At 37.6% G+C, this 27,968-nt stretch overlaps 2 protein-coding genes across 5 annotated transcripts in view, besides 17 other annotated features; both read right to left on the bottom strand.

Annotated features, from left to right (window-relative positions):
- CG34357 (uncharacterized protein) overlaps positions 1–27,968 on the bottom strand; it is a 66,125-nt gene that overhangs the window by 11,607 nt on the left and 26,550 nt on the right. For 3 of the 4 annotated variants that reach the window (NM_001104211.2, NM_001370010.1, NM_001202237.2), the window contains exons 5-6: positions 19,439–19,538; positions 66–176 (exon numbers count right to left, since the gene is read on the bottom strand). In NM_001104211.2, the coding sequence (NP_001097681.2) occupies positions 66–176; positions 19,439–19,538 (211 nt within the window). Of the gene's footprint in view, positions 1–65; positions 177–11,082; positions 11,571–19,438; positions 19,539–27,968 lie in introns of those variants that run through there. The other variant, NM_001104212.2, reaches the window with a different exon arrangement.
- Positions 590–884: a mobile genetic element.
- CG34425 (uncharacterized protein) lies at positions 1,063–2,816 on the bottom strand. The gene has a single exon (NM_001104213.2). It carries the CDS (start codon positions 2,712–2,714, stop codon positions 1,116–1,118), a length of 1,599 nt encoding a protein of 532 aa, NP_001097683.1. The 5' UTR covers positions 2,715–2,816; the 3' UTR covers positions 1,063–1,115.
- Positions 2,936–4,339: a mobile genetic element.
- Positions 3,153–4,232: a mobile genetic element.
- Positions 4,423–4,471: a mobile genetic element.
- Positions 5,639–5,818: a mobile genetic element.
- Positions 8,283–8,560: a mobile genetic element.
- Positions 11,696–13,187: a mobile genetic element.
- Positions 14,383–14,706: a mobile genetic element.
- Positions 14,740–16,197: a mobile genetic element.
- Positions 14,989–15,299: a mobile genetic element.
- Positions 16,220–16,442: a mobile genetic element.
- Positions 17,723–17,760: a mobile genetic element.
- Positions 19,988–20,569: a mobile genetic element.
- Positions 21,542–22,230: a mobile genetic element.
- Positions 21,660–21,847: a mobile genetic element.
- Positions 22,481–22,585: a mobile genetic element.
- Positions 25,346–25,429: a mobile genetic element.

Here is a 27,968-nt window from a genome sequence, read left to right on the forward strand (position 1 = left end):
CCAATTTTAAGAGTTGCTTGTGGCTCAGTGCAGCAGGCCCAGTGACCAGCACATGCGATACTCACCTTTGCCCGGCTTATCCTGCGAATGCAGGTCACGTATTGTCCTGCCAATTTCGATGCGATACGGCACATGCAAGTTGGCGGCAATGGCCAGTCCCAGGCCCCAATTGTCGTCTGAAAAACATGGAGTGATAGACAGAGGGGTGTGAGACGAATAAAGCAGTGATGTAGAAATTAAATTGCGTTTTTGTGGCACGTAAAGTACTGGTGTCATGTGTATCCTGGCTGCTGCACAAAGCACCCCCTTCGAGCAACCACACCCATCCACTGTGGGGTTCATAATGAGCGCTTTCATTGGGGTCTTGCATGCTGTTATGCGCCTATGCAGTGCTATCCAATAGTCACGGAAAGTGGATTTGCAACCAGCTATAGTCTGAATATACAAATATGACAGCTCTTGGCAATGTTAGTGAGTAATATCATGGGTTTACATACATAATCTTTTATTCGACTGTATTGATGGTGCAAGTACGCGTATATCGTAGTAACTTGTTTCGTATATGATGTCTAAAAACGAACTAAAAAATAAGAGAGATGCTATAGTCGACTTTCCCGACTATCAGATAACCGTTACTCAGCTACTGGGAATGCGATCACGAAATTTCATAATCGCATGAAATGAGACAACATTTCAAATTGTTCGTGTCATTTGGGCGTGTCATTTTTTTGCTGTCTATGGGCGTAAGAGTGGGCGCGGCAAAAAGTTTTTTTACAGATTGATAGAATTTTACATCAAAACAAAATTTCATATAATATAAAAAAAAGTCAAAATATTTTGCAATAGAATGTGCGTTGCAGTTTTGGGCGGTTTGTGGGCGTTCGCCATCTAGCTTATATAGTTCTCGACGTTCATACGGACGGACGGTCAGACTTACTGATCAAGAATATATATGGACGGAAACGCTTCCTTCTACGTGTTACATACTTTTCAACAATCTAGCATACTCTGTATACTCTATATAGCTCTGTTTTAAAATCGAGCTGTAACATATGTTTATTTAACTGAATTATAATTTATTTCAAGTTGCTTGTAAAACAATGCCATCCAAAAAACTAATAGAATTTACAGCGGCAATTTCGAAAGGCGGATTTCTTTTGGGCCGGGTCGATCGAGGCGGCTTCCACACGGTTCTTGGCTCCCTCGGGAGGTACATCCTGCTTACCCAGTATAGCCATGAAGCCGCAATGCTTTCTGGCTTCTCTGGGGCAAGGGCATTTGTCCACACTGGCACAGGCAACTCTGGCATTGAAATCTTGCTCGGTGGCCGGAGGTCTGGGGATGTACTTGTTGGGATTACAGGCCATAACCCGCCAGTTTGGATGCGGAGCGAGGTAATCAACACCATTGTCCAAGATCTCCTTAGCTAATCTTTTGCATAGGACGGGATCATCGACAGCGGCCATAAGGCGACTATCAAATCGTTTCTCTTCCTCTTCCTGGATACGCTTCATCTCCTTTATTTGTGCATCCAGGTCTGCTTTGTGCTGGATCTGGCGGCACGCAATCATTTCATGGGTGACCTCCGGATGAACAAAGCGATTCTCCATCATTTTGTTCTCCCGAAGTTCAGCATCAGACCGGATTTTGCGTTCGTAGTCCTCGCAGATCTGCTTCCGGAGGATCTCGTGGCACTTCTCTGCAGCCTCCCGCTTCACCCGTACCCTTTCTGTAATGTTGACCTTTGTGCACATGTCCAGCTGGTAGAGATCGGCGATGCGCTCGTCCATCATCTTTTCGATTCCCAATTCAAGAGATTGCATACGGCGAAGGTAGGCCAGGTATTCGAGAGTAGCTCTGTTGAGGTCCTTCTTAGACTGGGCGATATTGGCCAGAGCTTCGGCTTCTAACCGTTGCGTTTCCCTGCAGAAGGCCACGTGGTTCGCCTTCTCCGCCTCCCACTCCGCCAGGCGGGCGCATCTCTTTCGCTCAATCTCCTTCAGTAGCTCGTCCTGGTAGGCTAGTTGGTCCACTGGCGCAGCTTGGTGCTCTTTCTCAAACTCCTCCAAGCGAATCTCCTCCAGAAGAGAATTAATTAACCGCTCGTCCTCCATTCTTTCTGCTAGTGCCGCCTTGCGCTTCTCCTCGTGCTCAGCTACTTGGACGGCCAGGACATGATTCACTTGCTGTTGCATCTGGTGGCGCCTCTGATTTTCCTCAGCTTGGTTGCAGTCGAACTGGGCCCACCGACGGCGATTCAGCTCCAGCCAATAGTTATCCTGCTGGCACTCGCGCCGCTTCTTCCGTTGGTTCTCCAGAATTTGCTCCTCTTGGACTATCTTTGTCTCCACAAGGTCCTGATGCCGAAGAGCCTCGCGGATCTCATAACAGTCGAGCATGACCTGCTGAATGTGCTTTTCCTCGAGGAACTTCTTCTGCTGCTTGGCAACCTGCTCCTTGATGGCGTGGAGGTGCTCCTTTCGTTCCTTGATGTCCTGGTCGATCCGGTTCTTCACCGTGTTTGAAAATTCCTCCTCGTACCGCTTGTCCTCCTCATCCAGCATGTTCTTCAGCCTTTTGCTCCGTTCGTGCAGCTCCGCTGCGGTCACTTCCTTCGCCTTGTTCACCAGCAAACCGATTTGGGTATGCAGACTTTTGCGGTCCGTCCGCGTGATGAAGTTAAAGTGGTCTGCACCACGTCCGGAGTTCTGCATTTTGTCGGGATTATTAAAATACACTAACCAAAAATGTGTACAAGTCGGGTAGTGAAAATCTAATAATTTGAAACGCGTAGGTTCCGCTTGAAGGAATTTCGTGACGGGAAAGTCAATCATTGTATTTATTAAAATAAAGTTTGATTTAATTTAAAATTTATAGCTACGAGCGTGTACGAAAAAAAGAAGTGAAAATACATAGTCGATATAATAACAATTGAAATATATAATTTATATATATTCTTGATCAGGAACAATAGTCGAGACGATCTGGCCATGTATGAACGTTGAGATCCAGGAACGAAAAGCTAGAAATTTAAGATTAGGCGTACAGATTCTAGAGACATAGACGCAGCACAAGTTTGCTGACCCGTTTTTCCACGCCCACTCTAACGCCCACATGCCAGCCAAAAGTGCCACGTACCTTTTTTTTTTGTTAACGAAATTATTTTATTTATTTGACTAGCGTACTATTATCCTTCTTGGAAAACTTAATATATAATCGGTATCATTTTAACTATTCTTATTATCTAAGTTGTTATTTACAAAGATTATATGATTAAGAGTATTAAAGAAATGGAATGTTTAGTAATATTTAGAAGATTTGAATTAAGTATGATTTATGTCAAGTTCCGGTCAGACAGGTGGTGTTTTAATCTTCTTCTCGTACTTGTCCGATGGCTTTGGGCTGCGATACTTAGTCGTCTAGCTAGACTATTAGGATGAGATATTAGTCGTTGTATTTTTTCGCTATTTCCTGAATCTTGTCTCCAATTTGTGTCACATTCAGATCGCGTTCGATATCTCTGATCCTCATGTACCACGGAGAGCCTGTAATCTTCCTCAGAGTTTTTGCCTGAAGAACCCGAATTTTATTCAGGTACGTTTTGGGAGCGAATATGCTCTTGTTTAAATTTTAACCTTGTTGGCGAGGCAAAGCTTGTTGCGAGGCAAGACATTTTAGAAACCTTATTTCTAAAAAGGACAGCTGTGTCGCCGTGATATGCTTTTCGAAGGTTAAGCTTATATCAAAAATCACTCCAAGATATTTGTATGATGACTTGTGGTCAAGCACTCTTTCTTTAAGTAAGACAGAGTGGCAACTACCTATGCGCTTTGTGAAGGTGACGTTTGCACATTTGTCGGCATTGATGCAGATGTATCACAACTCTGCCCAATTCTGGAATGCGTCCAAGTACTCTTGCAGTGCGTCTGATGCGTCGATAATGCTGCTGCTTTATGTCAGTACCGCTGTGTGTCAGCATATCTTGCAATCAGCACATCTTTACGATCTAATTCAGTGACTGCTGTCCGCGTGGGCATGTCCGCGGAGAAGATGGAGTATAGAGTAGGGCCTAACATACTTCCTTGAGGTACTCCAGCTTCGATGGCTTTAATAGACGAAGTGCATCCATCGGTCGTCACACAGAAGGTACGTTCTAGCAAATCGCTCTTCACAAGCTGGAATAGCTGGGGTGTTAGAATTTTCTTAGCTTTATGTAGAAGTCCAGGATGCCACGCACACACTTTTGAAAATTGTGTTTCAAATAATTTTGAAAGTTCTACTTCGCACTGTCTCGAGTCTCTAGCTGAGTAATGGGTATGGATCGCCGGGGAACTCGACTCTCTTTTGTTCTTCTCTTTTTTAGCCACGCCCACTTAAACCTCCACTGTGAGCAATCTCGAAATAAGAGTTTTTGCATCACCCTCGCCCTCTCACTAACTGAGTTAAGGGTATCTGATAGTCGAGAAACTTGTCTTTATTTGGTTGTTATGGATTCCTTAATCTTCTGCAAGTGTTGTAAGCAACTTTAGTGCTGAGATGGGATCCCGGCGCGAAGGTCCTTCTCCTGCGATTGGCAAGTTCATGTTTGCCCAAGTGCAAAATTGTACAATTACGCAGCGCAGCAGAAACTGGAAGGACCAAGATAAAGACGGGGTTGGAGGCCGAGGGAAGATTCAGGCTGGAGCGACGCCTCGGCATAAGCCTTAGCCGACTTAGATTTTCTTGTTGTTTCCATACGAATGGAATGCATTCCGACAAAGTTATGTGGTTAAATTTTCAGGCAATTTGCGTTCCCCTAGAACAATAACAAATGACATAACTGCCGGCCCAGGATAATGCGCAAGAGGCAGCGTGATAAGCAACTTGGAAACCCTAGGGAAACCCTTCTTCCTGATATGCGTAATTTTCTTTTAAAAGCAATGGTAGACACGCTGAGTTACACTAAATTAAGTATTAACTGGCGTCTGTCCTCTTGTGTGCTTAATTTCTGCCCATTTTTCTTCCTTTTCAAGCATTAAAACCCACACGCTGTTGGGAAAAGCGGCCACTTATGCCAACTGTCTGCTGCATTCACGTACACATTCTTCTTGCTCGGATTTTCATTTTCATGTTATGTATCTTAATATTTATGCGCTTGACTCAAAATTTAAATTGCTCGGCGTACACTCGTATCTGCAGCACCATCCATGTATGCATCTCTTCTCTTCCACTCACATTCCTTCCGAATAATGGTGGTCACGCTTTCTACAAATCTGATTTCTGTATGGACAAAATATGTAAAAAAAATAGGCCTCTATAAAAATTTTTAGAGACTTAAACAGTAGTTACCAATGCAAAGAAAAGCAACGGAGATAGCTGTATCAGATACCTGTTACTACGCTAGCATGAGGGCATGGAAGGAAATTGAAAATATAGCGCGCTCACGTTTTCAATTCATTTTCGAACTGTCTCAATAGCAGTTCATTTTTTATTAAATTAAAAACGAAATTGTATATTGCTGGATAACTAGAATTATAACATTTTATGCTGAAAAGAAAACTTTCTTGTATACCCGTTACTCGTAGAGTAAAAGCAAAGACACTAGAATAATTCTAGAATTACACTAGAAAATTATTCTAGTGTCTTTGGTAAAATTGTATACAAGATCGCTGAAAAGTATATAACAGGCAGAAGGAATCGTTTCTGCCCATGTTAAGTATATATATTCTTGATCAGGATCAATAGCCGAGTCGATATGGCCCTGTCCGTCTGTCCATTCGTATGAACGTCGAGGTCTCAGGAACTATAATTAATATAATGTTGAGATTAGGAATGCAGATTTCACAGAAATAGCCGCAGGGCGAGTTTGTTTACTGATGCTGCCACGAGTTTCTATTTTTCCAGGAAACTACGGTAAAATTAGAAAAATTAAGGCTAGAGTTTTGATGAGTATATATAGACAAAAATTCAGCGCGATGCTGAAAGTGAACCATTAAAACCATCAAAATAAATGCGGCTTAATGAGTTTTGGTTTTTAATAGGTTAGAAAAGTATTTCCATTACTGGTTTTCCCTTTGTTTCCGGTTAAGCCGTAAATTGTTTTTGAAAATTCGTAGAGCACAAGTATATGGCTGATATACAAATAAATTGATGAGAGCTATAAGGAGTGGGAGAATTAATTTGAGGAGGTTGTGGATACTTACTGGAGCCGCATCCATTTATCTAAGTTTCGCAACGCCCCTTCGTGCGTACACGTGGCGAATACGCTATATCATTTGCATAGACCTACGCAAACTGAGGATGATGTCAACGGTTCAAGAGCTTCACTTATTGCAAACCACGAGCTGGATGGGGGAATGTTTATAGTCCAGTGAAAATGACAGAAAATGGGGTATACATGGCCATCAAGCGGTCCTCAAAGTCAGACCGGCGTAACCAAACCTTTTGGCTTAAATAACTTGAAACATTTCCATATTTACACGCAGAAGAGATGTTAAATATTAAACTATAATTACTCTGTGCACCTGCTCATAATTAATTGGGAAGTTCTGAGTGATATCAGCACAGAGTCAGCTCCCATGAAACACTTCCAGCTTCAGAATTAAGATTTCATACGTGCGCAGATTTGAGGAAAAACCATGGGGTACACTGTGTGCACTCTTGGCAATTTTCATTGTTGACTGCGGTGCCGGGGGGTGGCAATTATAGTTTCTAGTTACAATCATTACACTCTTTGAGGAGAAAAGTATTGGAAGTATTCGGCTCGGTTCTTCGACCATGTTGTCACAGTCTTCAGCACCAGTTTATTTCGCACCAGGAGCACAAAGATCCAAACAAGGATAACTCGAAATGGCAAACATGACAGTCTGGCCGAAGTTACAGTGATAGTGAAGCCAATCAGCGCGTAAGACGGTCCAATAAATCGCCGGCATATGGCCGCGACTCGATCCACCTTTCATGTCTTCGACTCCATTATCTTTTATTTGGGCAAGATAAATTATGAAAAGCCAGATCCCACTAATTAGCTTTTATAAAACCAAATGTTGATGGACACTGCACTAAAATACATGAAGTTAATTGGTTAACGCTTAATATTAATGTCCTTTCAAGTCCAGCAGAATCAAGGCGTTATGTGCCATTTAATGACAAAGATGTTACAGCGTGGTTAATGAAAATGTTTCTTGTGCTAGTAGGACAATTGGAACAAGTGGTCAAGTGCGTGGATATCTTGATCCCGTCGATTTCCCCGTCACTTCCTCACCATAGATCGTTCCTTAATGTGGCCTAATCATGTGCGTTTTCTCCTTATAAATCTGCATGTTCGGACTGCCTGTGTGTGAGCGTGAGTTACAGATTCATTAAAGTTTTAATTTAATTAAAGTAATTTATTAGAGTCTTCTCAGATTATAAAAACAATGCTAACGGGAATCGATTTTCTCGTGCTACCTCCAAGCTCTCTTAAATTTTTGTTGTCAAACGCCAGAGAAAAAGCTCACGAGCCCTCCACAGATTATATAGGGCGTTGGCATCACTGTACACGACAGTCCGTGTAGTGAAGAAGCGCACCTGGAGAATGCGAAGGAAAATTGGCTTTAGAAATCGAAAGTTGGCGCAAAAACGAAATGGACTTCATCCCAAGGCATTAAAGAAATATACGCTTTAGGAAGAAAGGTGTGAAAGCGAAGATTCAAGAAATTTCTTCATATGGAACTTTTTTTGTGGTTTAGGTTACCGCGACATCCGTAAGTGCCGTGGAAGTCCACCCTCGTAGCCTTTTTTATGATTTTAGCTAGAAATAAGGAAGGGTGTGCTGGATTGATGGACGGAAACTGAGCCATGAGTGAAGATTATCTCGAGTTTCCTGCTTCTCAGATTGGACACATTTTACATATAGGTTTTTAGAATGTTACTGTGGTCTATAGAATTTCTGTTTTCGACGGTTCCCTTTAATAAATCTGAGTCTACCTCAATTTTGCTACTACGGATTGGTTCCGGATCACTGACTTTGACTTGGTTTAGTATGAATTTTAGTCGTTGTACGACTTGGAATAACTGGTTGGTAATGCATGGGCAAACACTTTGGTAAGCTCCTTTGCCGTGTGCATTTGTAAGAGTTATACTTATTTTATACTTTTATTTTATTTATGGCTCTTTTGGATAGACCACAGAAGGAGGAACATGCATATTCTAGCTTACTTCTTAGCAATGCCTTGTGAAGAGACACACCTTTCGTGGGATTTGCCGTCAATCGCAGGTGCAGCCACTTAATAATCTCAGATTACTGCAGTATATGCACACGCGTACATAAGTATTTAGACACCATCAGCTTGCAACTGTCGTGCAATGCTTTTCATAGTACAGTCAAATAAATAATAAACTATTGATGCTAACAATATTGAGTGAAATTACACTTAAACGCGAGAGGTATGATTTGCCGTTTACCGTGTCAACGATCTTTTTGCTGATAAGAAAACTAGGCTGACAACGATTTGGGCGATGGAAAAAGTATTTAGACATCACATTTGAATTTAAATTTAATTTATCGCATTGATCTGGTCTTCGACGATTCAAATTTGTAACTACTCCCTAGTAGAGGGCTGCATAAAACCATTCTCTTTGTTTGCAATTCAGATTATCCATTCGTTCGCATTCAGAATACATGCCATTCAGTTGCGTTCACTTCGTATGTGTTCGGACTTTTAGGCGTTCAATCGAAATGAACTCATTGAATGTGTTTAAAGAATGAATGAAACCAAATGAATTTTAAATGGTAATTCAGTGTGTTAGAAAGAATTATATATGTTGTCATTGGGTAAAATGAGTTCGGACAGCGCGGAGGTAAGTCAAAGTTTGTGTTTTATTATGTTTATGTGTGTTATTATGTGCGTGTGCGTCTTATTTAATAATATTGTAGCATTTGTCTCAGAGAAGTATATCAATTATTTAGCGATCTTATCAAATTGTCCATGTGTTGTCAATTATAACGCAGTGATTATCGAGGAGTCGACGACTGTAATAAAACAGAAATTGGAGAGTGGTGTATATTCGTTAAAGGGGAAAATAGGTCGTAGCAAAGTGTGGGACTATTTTTTTAAAGCAGATGAAAGATTTTGTGGCCTGCAAGAGCAAGAGTAAAAGTGTTTAAAAATTTTCCGGCAACACTTCTTATTCAGTTAAACATAAGTGCTATATAATAAACTGCATAAATAACGAAGCTCTAATCAATGTTAATTCTGAAACAAAAAAGGAAGTCACGCTACGAAATGGATTGTAAGGAATTGTCGAACAATTAATGTGATTGGCGACACTGGCCTCAAAGAGGCAAATTCTTTTGCCTCTTGATAAACCTGGGAGCAACGTACATACGTAGATGTCGACAATCTTTTGCCCCATTTGACAACAATTTCAAGGAACATGGCTTCGTTATATCAAGAGCGCTTTGGTCCAGTTAAAGTAGAGATTTTAAAGTTCAAGCTGTTTGGCTATGCAGTCACCAGTGACGTATGGACAGACCATCAATTAAGATTGTCTTATCTGTCCTGTACCATACATTATATAAGAGAGGGCATATTGGTAAACCGACTTTTGGCAATAAAGTGTATGAAAGGAGAATCCTGCACAGGTAATTGAATTTAAATATAAATTGAATGCTTTTCAATCACCAACAAAATGAGTAATGCTAATTATTTCATTATTTTTTTTTTTAGGTGTAAAAATTCGTACCAAACTCATGGATATTTTACAAAATATTGGTTGAGACCTTGATGAAGACCAGCCTGTGATTGTTACGGATAGAGGTTCTAACATAATTGCGGCTTTCCAAGGTTACGACCATATTCACCTCGTCAATCATTTATTTCAGAAAATTATAAAGGCAACGGATTATAGAATTTTCTAAAATGGTTGATACATGCAATAAATTAATTAAGTTTTTAAGAAGTACGGCTCAAATTTTTTTTTTAATGCGACGTTGAAAAGCTTGTGCCCAACACGATGGAACACAGTTTTCTTTTTATTGAAATCTATAGAGGGAAATTGGATTGAGATTTCAAACATTTTGAAAGAAAAAAACCAAACGAGCTTACAGGTATCACACGAGTTCTTGAAACGTTTACCGATATATCAAAAAAATTTGAAAGCAGCCAATTTCCTACGATTCATTTCATAATACCATACAAAAACAAATTAAAAAAGGCCTGACAACCAGACTTGTCGGATAGTGACCTTTTCTCCAATATAAAGTCAAATCTCCTCCAACAGATAACTCAAACCATTCTTTCATGTGTAACAAAATTCCGCAAAATTGCCTTACTTCTATTTCTACCCAAAAATAAGTTTCTTCAATTTTCTACAGCAGAAAAAAAATTTATTGAATTTGAAGATTTCGAAATGAAAAATAAAGAAAATATACCAGTGCATGATGATACATTTTACGATTTCATCGAAAAACGAAATGACATCAATAGCAGTAATCAATTCGATTAAGAAATAAATATGTTTATTAATACACATATTATTTATGTTGATGGATTTAACTGTCTGGCGAGTTGAACAATTTTTTGCTTACCAGCAACTAGCGCTGCCTCTGAAATAGCATTTTAAGACGCTCGAAATTCAATAAGATCTCTGCCATCTCTTTAAATTCAGAGAATATTAATAAAATAATGTTTCTTCATAATAATATTGAAAATTAAATAGTAGTATATTTATAAAATAAGAATATAATGTATAATTGTTTGGAAGAAGAGCTTTGCGCTCAAATTATTTCACTGTATTTTGAAATTTAAGACTTGCTGACTGATGCAGTTTAATTGAAGAGCAAAAGGTTGATTATGTCTTGGTCTCCAAGCGAAGCTGGGTTTACTTTAAGTTTGGTGCAAAGGCAATGACAACAACAAAGACAAAGGAAATGCTGCCGAGATTGGAATTTGAAATTTATTTTTACAATGTTGGATAATTTCACAATTTGTAGGCAATAAACTTATAATTCGATCTAGGTTCCATGCGTATGTTTATGTTGGGGTTTGGTAGATATAGTTCTATATCTAGATCTATTTCACGTCGCAATTTTTTACGTAAATTAGTTTTTGTTTATTTTTCTTTATGACATAAAGAATATTATGTTTTAATCAATATTCACTTTCTATACAAATATTTTACAACACGGTGAGTCCTGGAGTCTCTGCTGAACTACAGCAGGGCCAGAGTGCGCTCTGTGTTCCGTAGCTGGGTTCCTGTTGTCTTCTTTCGGCTAAATGCCTCTCAGCTGCACGCAGCGGCTTCATCGCCACCTCGAGATCATGTGCTATTCAAGGATCGACGGGTCCACTAGGTCCTCCATGAAACCTTTCCTGTCGTGGTCGAGTAGCGGACAATTAAGAATAATATGGTTGAAGGCAGCGTCATCTAAGGGGCTTAGAGCCGCTATGTCTGGTCGGCAATTTTTTGACAACAAGAGGCAACAGAGCTGATTGTGAATTCCAGGAGAGTGGCGGTGGCACTCATAGATACAAGTAGATAGGTTCGACCGGGATCTAAATCCCCAAGATGGTTCTTTTCTATTTCTGGCAGTCCGATGAAGCGGTGTGCAGCTGCTTGGCGCGAAGGATTTTTGGACAGCGTGAAGAATGAAAAAGATTAAGTAAGAATATGGCGAGAAAGATTTTCGGGCCGCGGCCACTAAGAGAGGGCACTGAGGCCTATATACATACAGCTGTGTGTTCATAAAAATAGCAGTGCTTTGGACCTGAGAGTTTAAGATAAAAATTCCTATGATTTACAGTTTAATTTCAAACAATTTAACAAATGTTTCACTTTCATTTCTTGAATAGTTTCGAAAATATAGATTAAAACAACATAACAGGCAGAAATTCTGGTGTTCAATGAAATGCTATGAAAAAATAGTAACAAAATTCAACTTGACCTAGAACTAAGTTAGTTTTTCTTTTTATACCTGCCCATACATCCTCCACAACTTTCCAAATCTGAGCCTTAGACGTCGGGGAGTTATTCGACACATATTGTTTAAGGTACCCCCACAGGTTCGGGTTTAAATTGAAAAATAGTGCCGGCCACGGCATTGCATCTATTGTATTCTATTTCGGGTGAACCTATTCTTAGCCGATTTGCTTCTGCGTTTCGGATCATTATCCTGTTTGAATGTCCATTTTAAGGGCATATTATATTCAAAATATGACAGTAAGACATCAATATGTATATTTACATATGCGTTTTGGTCTATAATTCCGTAAATCATATGTTATGGACTCATACCATTGTAAAAAAAAACAAAAAAAAAACAACAATACCAGGATTTTAGGTCCACCGTGATTGAAAGTCTTCACTGGGTGATTTGGGTGGTACTTCGTGTTTGGAGGTCGTCAGATAAACTGTAGTGAACCAATTCCACCAAATATCACTATTTTTGACCCATCAGTCTAAAGGATATTACGCCATTTTGAGACTGGTCAGTTTAGGTAGGTTTTAGCGAAGGTAAACCCTGCCTGAATAAGTCTTGGACTAAGTAGGGGAGCCTTTCGAGGACTCCTCGCACTGAAATTTTGATTCAGTAGTCGTCTCCGAATAGTAACGTCACTGATTCCCAAGTTCAGCTCAGACTGTATGTCCCTAGAGGATGCACAAAGATAGGCTTTGCTCTAACGAACTATGCGTCGATCCTTTATATCTGTGGTTTTACGTATGGTACCGCGGTTTTCGGGCTTCCATTCATATTTAATGGAATTAGATACCATTTGGGCAGAACATTCAACGATTTTTTAAATGTCCCTGTATGTTTTTCGTTTCTTCTTAGCTTAATAATTAACATTCTTTTCTCCTGGGAGCAGTGCTGTCCTCTACCCACTAAGATATAATTTTTTTATTTCCTTTTTTTAATTTATTGCCCTTTTAAATATACGAATGACCTTACTTTTTAGAAAATATTGACAATTTGGGACTTTACGTTGGTCAAAACCAGACACTTATATTCTTATGAACAGCCTAAAAGTTGTGATTTTGCTTAAGAATGTAAATAAAAAAGGATAATATGAAAAACTAACCGGATTTTCTTTTTTTCCCTATCTACACATTCCATTTAACAAAAATAAGTGGAATAAAAAGTCGATTCCGAAAAGAGACATGGGACATGGAAAAATACCTTTGTATTACTTAGCTTCCCTCGCACTGCTATTTTTCTGAACACATCTGTAAATCAGAGCCTAAATTCTAAGGGGATAAGGAAAATTGGTATGCTTCTGTGGAGTCGGAATTGATTTAAATAAAGTCAGAAATAAAAAGCCATTGAGCCGCCAAGTCTCCAAAGAAAACAAGAGACTATCAGACACCCGTTACTCAGTTCTCGGTTCTAATAACGCCATAAGAGAGCGTGAGAGATTAGATAGAAGAGAGATCAATTAAATTGACGAGCACTTGGTGCCGAGATCTCAAGCGCAACGCATTGCACCGCATATTTCTGTAAACTCATTAATGTTTAAAATCACACACATGTTTTGCTAAAACTTAATAAACAATTATAAAAATAATTTAAATAACGGTTTGATTTTATTTTGTTTTCTTATTTTTCGGACGGATATTAAAATTTCCCCTGGCACTTCCATTAGCTGTGTGACGGGGAAATCTTCTTACTTCTTTTAAATTAGTGTGTGGGAATTCTAATATATGTACACTAAAGTTGACATTTTCTTGACTGCACGTCACTTTCCTCCTTGTTACAATTAACTTAACCTGATGACTTAACTTAACTTAACTTTGATGAGAAAAAGACAGCATCCATTGCCGATTTATCTACAATGTGTTCCTTTTTGTTACTAGTAATATTGATTTTGAATTAAAGTCGTCCCCAAATATGCTATGGTAATTGCGAAAAGTAGTGAAAAAAAAATTTTAGTTGTTCATGTATTTTTGTAATTTTACCCGGTAATACAAAGTGCTTCTGCTTTTCGACAAATGTTTGAATTGAATTTTATAAATTGTTAGTAAAAAAAAACATTTTAATGACCCATTTGAATGACCTTATAGCTATGGCCGAGAAAAAAAGAAGAAACATAATTGGAAACAAGTGCAGCCCACTCCACTTTCGGAAATCTAGGTGCGATTTCCCCGCTCTTAAATTGTTTAGATTTCCTGAAAAGGATCCAACAATGTTAATGAACTGGGCGAATAAGTACCAATTAACATAAGATTTTGTGGCGAGCACTTAATCACTGATTTTATGCCAAGATCATTTCTCCCCAGATGATATTGGAGATAAAAATTTAAAGAAAGGGACAATTCCAGATCGCAATGTTAATAAATATAATAGTGGCCATAAAGACGATATTAATTTAAATCCTGTAGGATCGCCTCCCAAAAAAGACACCGCTCACAGTACCGTGTTGAAGCTTGTTTCGAGTTAAAATGCTGAGGAAAGAAAACTCAAATATAAAACGAAAATTAGTTTGGTTGGAATCTAAGCCCGAAAAAACATACATTCTAAAATTGATAAAATTAATTTAACGGGAAATGAAAAAAATATTGGCGAAAATGATTCTTGAAGAAAAAAGGCACAAATACAAGATGAAATGATTCCGAAAAATGGTTTGCTCAGAGCATATATTATATTACAGGTCCACTTCAACATATAAGTTTTTAAGAGACTCGCCTAAATTTAATTTTCCAGTCCATCACTTTGCAAAAGTGGAACAGCATAAAAAAATTACAGCCGGGAGAAGCCATATGTGCGTAATAATTGTTCGGGGTTTTTTAACCCTTTCGCGTCCAACTTCCAACGTTGCTTGTGAGCAATTTCTATGTATTCAGAACTAATTGTAAGCGTGCCTTTTGCTCTTATCTGCTCATTCTTTATTATAACGGTTCTTTTATGTGTCTACTCTAAATATGAAAAGCAAAAAACGCATTTGGAGATTAGTTGCAGAAAATATTTGCAATAAACAGCACGCGCATCACAATAATTATTGTTTCGATATTCGGTGGAACTTTTGAAATTAGTTACAGTTTGTCAAGAAACTGTTTACACACTGTGGTTTTCGTTCTAAGAAAAAGAACAAAACAAAGTAGGAAAACAAAATGTGTAAAGAGTTTCTTGACAGTCTCAAAAGTGTGTAAACTTGGAATTTGTTGTTTATTTTCTTGTATATTTAATATTTTTAATTTGTTTTTTTGATTTATAAGTAAAATAAATATTGTTTAAATATATTTTATAAAAAAATTGCGTTTAATTAAGCAAAAAACCCCTAATTTTTAACTTTAAAGTCAAAAATTCAACTTATTTCACAGTGTGTAAACAGTTTCTTGACAAACTGTATTTACTTCTATAATACTTTAAAAGGAACCTAAAGTATAAACAAATAATTATTTAGCAAAGAGTAAACTAGACAGTGATATAGTCAAACTTAGTTAATAGTGAATAACAAGTAAGTAAATAATTTTTAAACTTGCTAAGTTGCTTGTGAGCAACCTTGGGCATTCGTAGTAATAATTTTTGTTTGCATTTAGATATGAGACCGAAAGTGAAAGGTTTGTCTAACGAAGAAATTTAACGGGCTTTAAACTTCGGTTGGGATTTTTCTACTGACGAAGAAAGTGGTGATGAGATGGAAGACATTTCTACGATACTGGAGAAGAATTTGGAAGGAATTCTTGAGAGGGGAGAAAGTATCGAGATTGACCTTCTGGAAAATACAGTGATTGAAGGACGTGAACCTGACTCTTGCGTTGTTGTTGACAGTTGCTTGGAGAAAATTGATCCAAAGACGCTTAAGTGGAGAACAAGTCCGTTTGTAGCTCCAGAGAGTATTTGGGAAGATGACAAAACTTTTTATGTCGGGGAGATAAAGACCCCAGTGGAGTTCTTCTACACATTTTTTGATACTCAGCTAATTCATTTAATGGCAAGGCAAACTGATATATATAGTTTGCAGGAGCGCGGTATTGAACTTAAATGTACTGATGAGGAAATCAAACAGTACATTGGCATTTTATTGATGAGCAAATAATTGCATTCAAAGGTACGTTTTTAATTTTCTTTTAAATTTGCTTTATTTTTATTAATTGCTTTTTTTGCAGGTCGATCTACGTTTAAGCAATATAATCCTCTAAATGGGGTCTTAAAATTTTTTAGGCGGGCTGGAATATCTGGATTAGTTTATGATTTTACGCTATATGTTACGCTATTATGGCTTGGGAATATCTTCTGATGTTTATTATCAGATGTCTTATATTATTTCTTGACAGTCTTAAAAGTGTGTAAACTTGGAATTTGTTGTTTATTTTCTTGTATATTTAATATTTTTAATTTGTTTTTTGATTTATAAGTAAAATAAATATTGTTTTGTTATATTTTATAAACAAATTGCGTTTAATTAAGCAAAAAACACTTAATTTTTAGCTTTAAAGTAAAAAATTCAACTTATTTCACAGTGTGTAAACAGTTTCTTGACAAACTGTATGTCGATGCCGGCGGTTTCATAGTTTTAGCTATTGTGCCGCTTAGCTGTAAACTTCTTTCTTTTCCCGGTGGCTTTCCTTTTATATTTAATCACTTTTTATTTATATGTATATTAATTTTCACTATTCTCATTCTATGAAATTGTTGTTTCTTTCTTTTACTGTTCTGAGTTTTTCTTTTCTTTATTGAACGTTTTCCAAGAATTTGCGCGCTTGCTAATTCCGAGAATTTGTTCTATATTTCTCACGATTCCCGGTATTTGCATATTCTTTCTTCCACTATTCTAGAATTTTTTTATTTTTCCTTATTCGCCCATTTTCTTTTCATGTACGCGAAATTTTTGGCTGTCTCACTATTCTGAGAAATTGAAGCTTCTTTTTGTCCGTTTTTCCAAAAGTCTTCTTGATCATTTATTGCTCACTATTAATTATGCCTGAAATTGAGTGAATGACCCATTAACGGAACTTCCTTACAGCTGTGGCCTTTTGCCAATGAGGAAAAAGCTGCACGAAAATTATCAAAAGAATCTCAACTATATTTCTCTACAAAAAAATTTTAAAATGGCTTGTTAATAAATATTAAACATAATTTTGGCGATCCCTTCTAATTTAACATGTCGGTTGGTCGGTTTGTTTGTCTGTATTTTATTTATTTTATTATTATTTTAAAGTCCTTAAAAAGGTTTTTTTTAAGAAACAGCTCGATATTGTAATTTTAGTCATACTACTTTTAATTTGACATCTAACATCTAATTACTACATCTAACAATTTCATTTAAAAAGGTTAAGCTGTGTATCCCTGAAACAGTATTCGATAAATAACGCACTTCTGTAAAACTTTACGTTTTAAAGCTAAAACGCACCAAAACAGCCACTTTCCCCGTTCAGAGCAACTAACCCTGTTTGAGCCTGACTCTTGTATGATCCGAATGTTACACCTTAAATACTATACTATACGTACTATGTATATCCGAAATCGATTTTAGGGTCACGAAATCCCTTAACTTTTCCAAAGGTATAGGCTCGATATAGGAAACTTAAAATATTCGACGTTTGAAAAATAGCAAGAATAAGAATATAAAAATGTTATATTCCGTATTTATAAAGTCAAGATGATATTTATATTTCGTATAAAAATAAAAAAATAAAAACATTTTTATGTTGAAGGTGCGTTACTTGTTTTTACATCACCAAGAGCTGTTTACATTTTATTGTTAGAATAGTAAAACACTATTAAAATTTTGTCAATAACAGGACCAAGAATCGTATTGAACTAATAAATGGGTATCTAAGAGTCGAGAACTCGACTATAGCGTTATATAGCGTTATCTCGTGTTTATTCTTTGTTTCAGAATTCCGCCTTATTTAATGGCTGTCTGCCCGATTTTATTAGCTGGCATTTGATTTTTCTGCTCCATTCTTTTTGGTCGGAATGTCTTTTGGTTTTTTTTTTTTTTAGCAGCGATGACATCTTAATTTGCTTACGCAAATTTTTCGAAATTTTTTCTCTTTGAACTTACAACTTGTCTCATGCCAAAAGCTCTGTGGCATGCGGTGGTTTTTATTTTATAACTTTGTTTTTATGCCATTTCTCAGTTGCTTAGCTGCCTTCACATAATTTTCACTTTTTACTTTCTTTTGATTTCTTTTACTGAGGGTAAGTAGAGGAAATAGATAGGTCAACCAACTTGGCAAGCTAAGAACATCTCGGCACTTGAAGTGGAAGTTTTATAAAACTGCTTAGAAAAACGACTCAACAAATTGTATGTTGAATTTTGTTTGGCTTTAATATAAAATATTGTACATATTGCCTTTTTATGTTGAACTTAGCTACCCTTGGTATATCAACAATCAAAAGTATAATTAAACAAATATTTAATTTATGTTATATATTCCTATTTTTAATAATAGTGAGAAATAATGTTTTTCATAATTATCGATTTTTACTGTAAACTGTAAGCAAGGTAATGTAATTTTCCATTCACATATTGGCAGAGAAATGTTATTGTATGAATTCTTACAAGAATAATGTACTCATCATTAAATTTGGTAAGGAAACTTAAAAACTTTTGCTTTGCAGCTGGTTCGGCTTTCGATTAATCCGAAATTGATGGCCATCGGCTGCGTTTAATTGCCACTTTTGCTAATTAGGTAAAATGACGTCACTGACTGGCGGTTCGGCTGATTAGCGCAGCCACCTAATTAAATTTCATATGCAGATGTGTCAACTTAATGGTGCTCTGTTTGCCCTTCCCAGACCCCTACATATATGTATACCCCCTCATTCCATGGACCTCGCTATCTTTCTGCGCCTGTCAGTGCTTGCGCAAACACTCAGCGAGCAGCGTTAATCATAATAATGTCGCCACTAATTCCATTGCGTATACGCCCACGTGTACTAAGAGTTTGCTACAAGCTGCCACTACCTCCATCCCCTTCTAACTCCATAATTTGGCATTACGTGGGTGCGCCTCCTGCCACAGCCACGGAACCTACTGCCCACAACCATCGCTCTTTGAGCTCTCGACAAATGTGTTTATTTAACATTTAGGCAACCAGCATTCGCTCCAGCCATAAAATGAGGATTAATCAACCTTAGTCTAGTACCACATATGATGAAATGGGATATAAATAGGTAGGGCAGACAGGTCCTCTGTTCAAAGTGGACCTGAGACATTATTTATAGCAGTGGATGCTTATCGGGGTATTATATATTTTCCAGTTATTTTTGATTATTCCTACGGCAGCTGTAGGCCACAGTGGTCCGATTCAGGACGTTTTGACCTCTATACTACCTGGAATAGAAGGAGGTGGTAGCTTTAGGCTGAGAGACTAGTTGCGTAGAAACGGACGGGCATACAGACGGATTCAGCTGTTGATACTGATAAAGAGTATATTGTCTTTATACGTAAGCAAATATCTCCATTAGTGATTCGCTTACTTTTGACTGAAATCATTTCAACCCCGCAAGGGTGCAAAAACGAATAGTACTTACCGCCAATATAGATATCAACTTGCGACCAGTTCAACTTGGTGGAAATGCTTTGTACCGCTAGGGAAATTGCTTCGAATGACGGAAGAAAATTGCTGGAGATCTGTGAAAACGAAATGGTGTAAAGTTAGACTAAAGACTTTCTGCCCAGTCGAAAATGTGGTGCTATAAACTAGGGCCCAAGCCCTGGCCCTATTAACATAACTCTTCAGCGCCCGCAAACCAGATTTCCGTAGATTTTATTCTTTTTTCGGCTCCTTTGCCTCTCTAGTGCTCGCGCTCAGCTGCCTTGTTTGTTAAAGTGAAGCAAATTGAAAGCTCAAGCAATTAAAGAAATGCTAGGAGAGCGTTGTTGAATTGCGTGTGGGCTGCATCCTGTGGATTGAGTGGACTCTGAGACTTAGTTGCTATGTCAAAGTTAGGCATACTTGTGTAATTGAAGATAGGTAAAATTGTAGAATTGGAATTAATAGCATTGATTCTGGCTCATAATATTTGAATGCACTTATATCATTTTGCATTTTTGTTTTTATTTTCAATTTGTCTGCTGACTTCAAAGTGAACAGTCTTGTTTTTTACACGTTCCTAATTATATTTGCTTTTGTCAAAACAAACGGTGGTTTATAATAAGTTCTTTAATAATTATATTGGTAGACATATTTATTAAAACGTCGTTCGCTTTGCGAGTTAAACAAATTTATGTAATCTTTCAGGTTTCTTGGTTTTTTTCTTTGTCTTTGTTGCGTTGATTGGTGTGGTGTTTCTGTGCACACAAACTGCACTGTGCACGCACACGCTCTCTCGCTCTCCCACACAAAATGAAAAGTTTTAAGCGTGCAGACTGCGCTCTATGTTGTCTGCGTCTAAAAAACAAAAAGTAGTCAAAAATGACTTGTTGGCTGTGGGACAAAATGGTGTACGTACAAGTACAAGTACAAGTTGAGCTGATTTCAGTGGCAGAACAAGTGATGTTGCCTAAGGTTCACGAACGAGATGAAATCGGTCTTGCGCCAAACTAAAGGTGACTTACGAAGACTGATCTAGCTAATTAATAGTTTTCGTCGACCTGATTTTCCCGTTTCTGCGCTAGACCCGCATCTTTATAACCGTAAGCAATTAGAGGAGTCTCCAAGGTCACTGCTAATTCTGTGGCTGAATATGCTTGTGAATTTTAAAAAATTGGAAACATGAATTCTAAGGGTCAGACAATTCAATCACGTCTAATCACGGCATTTCAGTGAAGCATTCACAAACAACAGACTTTAATCAATACTCGTGGCCGAATCCCATATTGCCCTCGTCTCCTTTGTGACCCCTCCCTCCGTCATCGTAATCGTCGAGCATAATAGGTCCTTACTCGTTGGGGGTTGAACAAAAAATTCGATTTTCCATTGGCATTGATAAGAGGCACTTCTGCTGGTTTGGGGGTTGAAGATTGCGGCAGGGGCTGCCTTGTGTTGCACCTTTTTCTTGGCCGACAGTTTGTAAGCTTGTTATACCCTAACAGAGGATATATCGTTTCAATGTGAATTTTGTTTGACGGTGGAGTTTGCAAATGTCTCGATCATATATAGAAAGGAAATACAAGCTTCTTCTTTGTGTCGATCATTATACCTTCTTATTAAGTATATAGCAATAAAATAATAGTTTCGCAGCATTATATCATACATATTTTTGTATAAGGTACAACGCTTTTTTTTGTTTAATATATTAGTAATTCAAGGGTATACTATATTCGCCAAAGCTAGCTACTTTTTTTTTGCAGGACAGCTGCCTTTTCGATGGTCGTTTGACTACTTCATTAATAAATTAAAAAAAAAAATTATTTCAGAATATACGTGTAGGCAGCTTGAGCACATTTTTACAAAATACAATTTAAAACAACAAAAGAGAAAAATCATTATGAATATTGGGAATGATCCTAAATTGAAAGTTTGCGCTGTAAACATCTTTATGTCTTATGTCTTATGTCTTTCAGTACTTTAAATTATTTACGGTCGTAAGAATTTACAAGGGGATATTTTATCGATTTTTTTTTACGATTTTTAAGGTATTTAGACCACATTGTTTTAAAATCTTATAAATATTTAAGCCAACAACTACGTTGAAAAGTTTATTTGCTGAGGCAACATGATCATTTAAGAAGTGGAGGTGTCACGTTTCATGTAGAGTACGCTGCATTGGGACCATGTTTTCGACCAGTTCTATTTATGTTAAATGGTACACTAGATTCGTTGAAAAGCATTTAAGAGGTAGAAGAAGGCGTTTCTGACCATGTAAAGTATACATGCTTTTTTTTTTTACATGCAGGATTTTTAGTAGATCTGATACCTACCAGATCCAAGTAGATCTGGTCGTGTGCGCCTGTCCGTATGAACTTCTTGATCTTATGAACTATGTATTAAAGCTAGAGAATTGAAATTAGATTGATTCTTTAAAAAATGTGTTGCCAATTTCTATCGGTATCCCAAATATTTTTTCACGCCAAATTTAACGCCAACAAGCTGACGTGCCCAAAGTTTTGAAAATTTTAAAAATATTTTTTTTTTGGTAATGGGTATCTTATAGTCGAGGCAAACGACCTTATCATTGTCTCTTGTTTTAATATTCAAAATGTCCAAGGTGTACTTTTTAACTAACCTTTACTCAGTTTTGCGCGATGTTTTGTATAAGTCAGCTAATTTGGTTACAATCTCGGCTCTATGCTTAACTCTCGTCTCTTTTGTCATTTCACCAATTAAATTCGTTAACTTACGTTTTTACTTAGCTGTGAACAGTTAGCTTAAGTTCTAATTTGCAAATATATGTAAACTAGATCCTCTCTTTCTTATAACAGACGTGTGTAGGAACTGTTTAATTCTTATCTTTCTAACGCTCTTATGCGCCCAAAACTTCTTATTTCTCTTTTTTTTCTCTTTCAACGAGATATACATAGATCGAAAAGGACTTTGGTTACATAAGGACTTTGGACATAATAATAATTTCGAGGTGGCCAAGGTGTTTGAATAATCACCAAATAAAACATAATTTGAATATTGAATTGAATATTTTTAATATGTATCGATATACCAGAAAAATTATGAAATTTCGGGTTCTCACTTCCACTAGCTAAGTAACGGGTATCTGATAGTTGGGGAACTTTTCTCTCTTACTCTTGTTAGTTTCTAATTTAATTCAAATTATATCAAGGAAAAATTGATTCGCATTTGATAAACAGTTTTACTTCCTATACACAGCACGTTTTTGTGATCTAAGTCGTATAGATCATGATTTTTCAGTCTTTTTCCCTTTAAAAGTTAAAAAACAAAAACGGCGTAGCTTAAGCTGTTTAGAAAACTATGTGATTTCAGGAATCTAAAACGAAGATTTCATATAGAAGAACAGACCGGCATCCAAACAATTGGAATGCGTTCTCTTCTAACAGAAATAAAAAGCTTACCCCTTAAATGATCATCAAAGGGACTATGAGAATAGGATAGTGTTGATAATGTGATAAGGTGTTAGTCGCGTATTCTAGGTGGCCAACCGCATTACATTTTTAAATTGCTTATCATCGGTATCATAATCACTACTTGGACTGCCGTCCTCATAGTTGTGAGTAAACTAAAGCTTTTGCTAAAAACGATTTGAAAGTCTTACTTATTCATAGTCCGCCAGGGAAAATCAACTTTAGTTGAGTACTTTGTAAATGTACTAATATTGATATTATTTATTTTAAACGGAATTATTCCCTGTGGGACAATTGAATAGTGCTTAAATGAGCAGAAAAGTGCTTGCCTTTAAATGGAATTGTTTACAAATGTTGGTTTTGCCCAATCTGCTCTCTTGGCCAACAATAAGCAGTGCCAAAGTTCAAAAAGTTTCTCATTCGGGTCAATGGGTCGTTGTCGGTCTAAGGGGCTCTTGGGGGATGGGTAAATGCACCGAAGTGCTTAAACAATTGCAACAATTTGGCTTCGAAGTGCATTTCGGACTTCTATTGACACAACGTGACCAGCCATCGCACACGGAGCATTGTCTGGTAGTGCGGTAGTACACCCTTTTGCATGGCCCGCTTTGGTATGACCCTGGAGCTACTCCCTCGCAATTTTCCACCCGAAGCCCCTGGCTGCTCAATGTAGTTGAGAAATTAAAGGGAACTGGCGAGATGTGGGACTTCATTATAGTTTCAATGCTCAGGCTTTGTTTTATGGCTTTTATGGCCAAATTGTTAAACAACAAATTGTTGTCCAATCAATTAAATTCATTTTCCAAGCAGAGGGAATATTACTTTTGTCAAGGAGGCGGAAAATTGGTTTTTTGTTGTTGAGATTTTCCCTTTCCCTTTCTTTGATTTATTTTTTCCATGGAATTTATTCACAGGTGAATTGCTGTTAGCCCTCAGTCGAAATGTTATGCAAAGGAGGCAAGAGCCAAAAAAAGAATCAACATTAATCACAGCTCAGCAAATATTTGACATTTGCCAGCCTCTTTTGCAGCTTTTGGAGCAAGAAGAAGGGGTGGCACCTCCACCTCGCCGATGCTTGGGTTATCCCCATTCAACTCAAGCGCCGTCTTTTGTTGTCGTATTTTATATTTTCCAATGTTGCTCTTGCTGCTTTAAAATTCGCTACCTAACACTACGTTGAAACGTATTCACATGTTAATAATTTAGTTAGGGCCGTGTGCATATCAATTGGACTTATGTGGTGACCTCTAGTTGTGCGTCGCGCGCCTGAGATTATTTATGTCGGCTTATTTAAAGTGACCCTGGTTAAGGGTTGATAATGTGATAGAAACGATAAGAGGACATAAGAAAAGGAGAAAAGGTTTTTGGCTGTTTTTCAGCGACAGCTGGCAAGCTCCAGATGTTTATTCATTTCCAATAATAAATATCCGACAGCTGGCCTTGCGAGATAAAAATTAATTGGGGAAATTACATCTTTTTGGAGCCGTCATTATTATCAATATACATACAATAAAAGAAAGGCAAAACTTTGGAGACGGGCATTTAATTTGCTGTCATTTAACCGAGGATAAATGGCCAGGACATGCGGCTGCACCAAACCCATTAAGACGCAGAAGGAGAAGACCAACGATGGAGTTTTGGCCTACATGGGAGAGCTCTTTTTTCAGGCCAGAGTGGTTGCCACATCAGGTGGCGAAGGGGCAACAATCATGAAGGTGCTATAGAGTTACACAACCAAAGTAGCGCCGGTAACCCCGACAGACTGTTCAAAGTGGCTGCCATCTTGGCAGACACACACACTTGCACTGGCACGCACATAAATGCAAATCACACGCGAACGTGATGCCATTGCCAAATTGTTTTCAGCCTCGCCTAAGCACACGCCAAATTTCTGCAGCTTGCCAGTTTTGATCCCTTCAGCTGTCTTGGGACAAATTGAATGCGATTTGAATTGCGGATGCTTGATGAATTTTTTGCCTCGTGATATTTTCGTTTTTTTCATTTCCCTCGCTGCCATTTAATGCCGGCAACTATATTCTCCACATTCACATTCCACATTCTACAGCCTTGCTCACAAAAATAGCTGGAAATGCGTTGTAAAGGTCAATTAATAGTTTCAGTGCTCAGGCTTTGTTGTGTAGTATGGACAAATAGTTTAACAACGAATTGTTGTCCATTCCGGGGCACGGCACCTACATATGTATATTATTTATTTATATTATTGTTGTCAAGGAGGAGGCTTTGTGTGTCCGTCTGCCCGCCTGTTTGTCCTTAATAAGGCCAAAAAGTTGAGATTTAACACGGTGTGCACGGTTGTTTGAGAATTGCCGAGCACACACTTTTGGAAAATATTTTTTAGGCTAAAACAAAAACGTATGGGCCACGCTTAAAATGTTTTGATTAATTGTGTTCTTGCTTAATTCTATACTTCTATACTTCTACAGATATTCTATATTCTTACTTCTATAGATATTTCAAAAGAATTTTAAAATTTAATTCGCTGTCACTACCTGACTAACGGGTATTTGAAAGTCGAGAAAATCGACATCATATACTTGATTTTTTGGTGTATGTACTTATTAAGTGGAACTTTGGCTTTCAAAAGACAGTTCATAATATTTTACGACCATGATGACAGCAAAGACAGATGGCAGATTCTGGAGGGTATTGCTCTACCTGATGGAGTCATATAAAGTGATTTGACGGCTTGTAAAACGATTTAATTTATGATGGTCCTCTGCCCCCCTGAAGCTCTCTTCCTGACCATTAAGCCCTCGCTTTTGGGCCACGTGTGTGCAGTGCTTAGTTGGGCCAACTTTATGAATAATTGAGCAGTGCGTAAGTGGCAACCTCTTTGGGCCGCCAGCCTTTTTATGGGCGCCTCTTTCGTGTGAAGAAAACGAGAGGGTTTCTTGCAAAATAAGCATCATTGAATTTATTATGATTTTTATGCAAATTGCTGCATCCCCTAAGGACGGACGGTAAAAGCAATTAATGTGGAAAGCGGCGCAAAAACGTTTTATGTCCTTGCCACTTAGCCTAACGAAGGGCTGTTACCAGATTGTCTGAAAGGTCACCTTCAGGGCTCCCCGATCTCCCTCTATATAATTCTGACCCACTACTGACCCACAACTGCGACCTCCCTTCGGAAAGATAGTCTACGAATATAATTTAGTCAGCTGCTAAAAGCTGTGGCTTAAAGAAAGGAGCAGCGATTTAAATAAGGGGAAAAAAAATGAGATGCACGAAACTATTATTTATTGAATAGGCATTAAATAATGAATAGCGAATAACGCAGAGGCCAAAATATTTATTTATTAAATAATCCATACCATGCTCGGGCAGGTCTTTGACAAAGATGACAATTAAATTCTTTAAAAAAATGCGATTTCAGGGGATGACTAAAGCAAACAAAATGGACGTAAATACCTATAACTAATAACTAATCAATTTAAAAGTATTATTTAAAAGTACTCCTCTAGCTATTCTGATCAAGAAAATATATCGCAAGTATCGGATTATATGATCGGAAAAGCTACCTTCTAAAAGTTACGTACAGTCCAAGGAGTCCTGTACACCCTTTCAGTCTATGAGTAACGGGTATTAAAAGTGGGACATGGGAAATGGTGCTAAAGAATAGGTTAGGTTTGTAAGGTCCTGCAGCAGAAATTAACATTTTTATAATTTGTAGTATTAATATATTACAGAATGTAATTACGAGCAAGATACTAAAAAACCACTCTTTACCAAATGTATTCAAAAAGTACAGCATAAATTAAATCTATATTTGAAAAAAATAAAGTATATGTATATATATGTACATATACAAAGTTACAATAAAAATTATACAGTCAGGCAATAAAATGTTAAGCTGCTTTCCACTGTGGCGCTTTCCATTTCATAGTCCTGCGAACGGAAACTCCGTCGTGAGTCAACAGTTACAGGCACAATAATTTGCTCCGTCCTGTATCCTTTTTCTTTGTTTGATGTTTTTATGTTCAGCAAAGCTTGCAGAACATCTGTCAGCATGTCCCGAGAAATTCTCCCTCCTGCAACTTGCCAATTCATTGCAGTTTTCTAAAAGTATACGTAATATTTCGCTGCAAATTATAACGAAAATTGAGCTCTGTTTGCCTGCATCATCATCAACAGCAGCTTCATAAGCTCGCTAGATGGAGGACGAGCAGAATTGGCTTTTTATTATGATGTTGCCATGATAAGGTCAATGCTCCGGTTGATGTGCCACGTCCCCTTGTAATTCTCCACATGTGGAGGATAAGAAAAATGTAACAACAAAAACGGAAATATGGGGATAATTGATATATTCCCTATACTTTAAAGTGACATATATTAGGTTATTTTTTTTTTTTAAATGTGTAAATGTGTCTTGTGAAGTATATGTAAATATATATATATATATATATAATAGTAACATACAAATAAAACCGCTTTTTAATATTTTTTGAAATGTCTTTTACGGATTACTTTATTTTTATTGAGCAATCTGTCCACAATTGGATATTCTCATATTTATTTCTTTTTCACAATCATAGACACCCACTCAACGTTCTCAATCCCAGTGGTAGTCAGAACGGATGTCATCGTTATCAGTGATGCAGCTTTCAGCTTGCTTTGCTATTGTTGTCAATTGTCAAGCTGATTGAGTGAAAGGCAAATGCTTTGTGGGATAGCAGAAGTATAGGGTTTGGGTGAATGGAATTCAGAGTGTGGAACTCGGCCTTGATAAACAGCTGACGGTCTGAATGAGTGGAGTGACTCACTGCATGAATGAGTGACTGACTGACGGACTGAGTCGACTGACTGAGATAAATGGTAAAGTCGTCCCAGATTGGCAATGCATCGATGCTGAGAAGGGCTTCTTTTATCGATTAGAGTTGTCTCTCTGGGATTTCAGATGTATCCCATCACCCGCCAACAACCGCATTCAATTGAAATGCAGCATTAATCTTCATTAACTTGTTTTCAAGCTATGTATGGGGGTTTAGAGAATTTGTAAGCTATAAAAATGATACGCAGTGTCAAAGTAGAGATTCTAACAGAGTGCAAAGACGATCGAGAAATTTC

Source organism: Drosophila melanogaster, chromosome 3R (assembly GCF_000001215.4).
Source record: "Drosophila melanogaster chromosome 3R".
Lineage (NCBI taxonomy): Eukaryota > Metazoa > Arthropoda > Insecta > Diptera > Drosophilidae > Drosophila > Drosophila melanogaster.